We start from the raw sequence: 2,500 nt of genomic DNA, 5'->3' as shown, positions 1-2,500 counted from the left end.
ATAATGTCTGTATTAATATACACAAAGTTCACTTTATTTAAATAAAAGTAAATACAGAGTCATGTCTGTATTAATATACACAAAGTTCACTTTATTTAAATAGAAATAAATACAGAGTAATGTCTGTATTAATATACACAAAGTTCACTTTATTTAAATAAAAGTAAATACAGAGTAATGCCTGTATTAATATACATAAAGTTCACTTCATTTTAAGGGGGCATTTGAAAAGCCCCCATCATCCCAATTCCAAGGGCAATTTTAGATGTTTTTACGGGCAATTTGCCCCGAGCCCCCACTCATTTCCTACCTTGCCACACTATGGTCCTCAGCAGAGCCATTAATACGAATACCAGCACATTTTTGCAAATCATGCATAATATGCTGTGCATTTTTCACATATCGTTTCCCCTCATAGTCCACTCATTTTTTATATAACGCATACTGCATATACTAATGCACATTCTTTTTTTTGTCTCTTTTTTGTTCTATTGCTACTACTATCTTAATGCTGTAATGCATCCCTTTTTTTCATAAATTAATATATTCTATTTGTCTTTGCCGTAACCTTTTACTGTTTGCTGCTCCAACCGTCCAACGTCTCTGCAGGGATCATTAAAGTTCCCTCTTATCTAAAGTACTAAGTTAAGAGACATTTCCAACGGAAGAGATTAAGTGTCTCGCAAAAGCAGCAAGCAAAAGTGAAATTAAATGTGGCCATTTGTCCTCCGCTGGACTCGACTATAAATGCCAGCAGTGGATTTTCAAATAAGCGCCTGTTAAAGGACACTTTCTACCCTTTTCCCTCTTAATGAAATGTCAGACTATTGACCTGTCTCGCTCTTCCATGTTAATTTGCCGTCCTCTCTGACCTGCCTCCTCTGTCTGTGTGATGTTTCCAGAGCCTGTGGAGGTCCTTCCACAACCTGAAAGACGTCGGCGTGGTCCAGGTAAAGGTCATCAGGGCTGAGGGGCTGATGGCAGCAGATGTCACAGGTAAGACAGTGACCTCCAGACCTAACGACAGGATTGTAACCTCGACAGTTACCGTTATATACATTCTGTGACGTCAATAGTCACAGATAGGAGCTAACGTTACTTTTCGCTGATCACGCATACTCATATATTCATGTACTTGGACATACAGTAACATCACAATTTACAGACAAAAAAAGCAAAAGCAAAAGTTACAGCAATGACTTCGGTACAAAGAGACAGAGACACCGGGCACGTGCAGAGGGGGGTGCTAGGGGTGCCCGAGCACCTGCCCGTTTTCCCCTGATGCTCAAAGTGCCCTTTTTGGAAGAAGAAAAATAATAATATGGTGAAGGCATGTCCAGCGCCCTTCGAGAATAACCTATAACAATAAATAACAATTTAGCCATAAATAAAATGTCTGGACAGTTTACACATGTTGACCTTTCAACCGGATGTTAAGTAATCGTCTCTCTGTGATGTGATATTTTCTTCCCAGGATGGCGAAGGCATGACCTGCCTTTCTCTGCCTCTGATTAGCCTAGCGTGAAACGTTGTTGATCCAATCACATTCGCTTGGCTATCCTATCCTGCATCTCTCCTCGTCTCCTGCGCCAATCAGAGGCAGGGATGGGCGGGTCATGCCTTCGCCATACTGCCCAGCTGCCGAGCTCCGACTGACTGGTGAAACCGCCCCGCGGTGTTGGGCCCTTTTTTAACTTTTGAGCCCCTGCCCCTCTAAGGGTCTCTGCACGGCCCTGAGAGACACCTTCAGCTCGCTCTCCCAGAGCATACACCTTTGGCTCTATATACGTTTTATATACATTTTCACTCGACTTTGATGTACATAAATAAATGTAGGGGAAAAAATAATTGAAGAAAGATGTGTTTTTGCCTTGCATGAGAGGCTAGCTATCAGAGTACATGTCAGGCGTGTAAAACTATTTCAGTTGTACCTGTATGAAATTATTTTTGCTTAAAGCACCTTCTATTGGAGTTTTGCATCTTTGACATATTTACCTCCACCAACAATCAGCCATAAATCTAGGCAGAGACGGAGTCAGGGTGTAGTTTTGGTGTAAGGGATGATACTCTGTGAAGAATCCTCAGAGAGTGTTCAAGTCGACTTTGTGCAGGACGCTAAATTTGTCTCTGCATTTTTACAAAAGACACAGGCTGCTCATTTGAATAATAGAGAAAAAGTACACATTTGAACCAACAAATCTCTCTCCCTCCTCCTCCTCCCTCCCCCCCTCTCTCCCTCCTCCTCCTCCCTCCCCCTCTCTCTCTCTCCCTCCTCCTCCCTGCTCTTTCTCCCTCTCTCTCTCTCTCTGCCTGCTCTCTGAATCCTCCATTCTCCATTAATTCTTACTTTTAATTAGGTCTACAGTGGACAGGCCTAGTTTTTCACTCTGTATTATCTAGCAGAGAAAAGTGTGTGTGTGTGTGTGTGTGTGTGTGTGTGTGTGTGTGTGTGTGTGTGTGTGTGTGTGTGTGTGTGTGTGTGCGTGTGCGTGTGTGTGTG

At 42.6% G+C, this 2,500-nt stretch overlaps 1 protein-coding gene across 1 annotated transcript in view; it reads left to right on the top strand.

The window, feature by feature from the left end:
• Positions 1-996, top strand: part of LOC310772182 (multiple C2 and transmembrane domain-containing protein 1-like) — a gene marked incomplete at both ends in the record, with an annotated part of 10,544 nt that extends 9,548 nt beyond the window's left edge. The window contains one exon of the mRNA XM_083664621.1: positions 903-996. Within this exon, the coding sequence (XP_083520747.1) occupies positions 903-996 (94 nt within the window). The remainder of the gene's footprint in view (positions 1-902) is intronic.
• Between the last annotated feature and the right edge of the window lie 1,504 nt (positions 997-2,500).

The sequence above is a fragment of the Poromitra crassiceps genome, assembly GCF_964638095.1.
Source record: "Poromitra crassiceps genome assembly, contig: HAP1_SCAFFOLD_2209, whole genome shotgun sequence".
Taxonomy (NCBI): Eukaryota; Metazoa; Chordata; class Actinopteri; order Beryciformes; family Melamphaidae; genus Poromitra; species Poromitra crassiceps.
The sequence above is the reverse complement of the archived record's forward strand: the minus strand, read 5'-3'. Positions and strand labels throughout refer to the sequence as shown.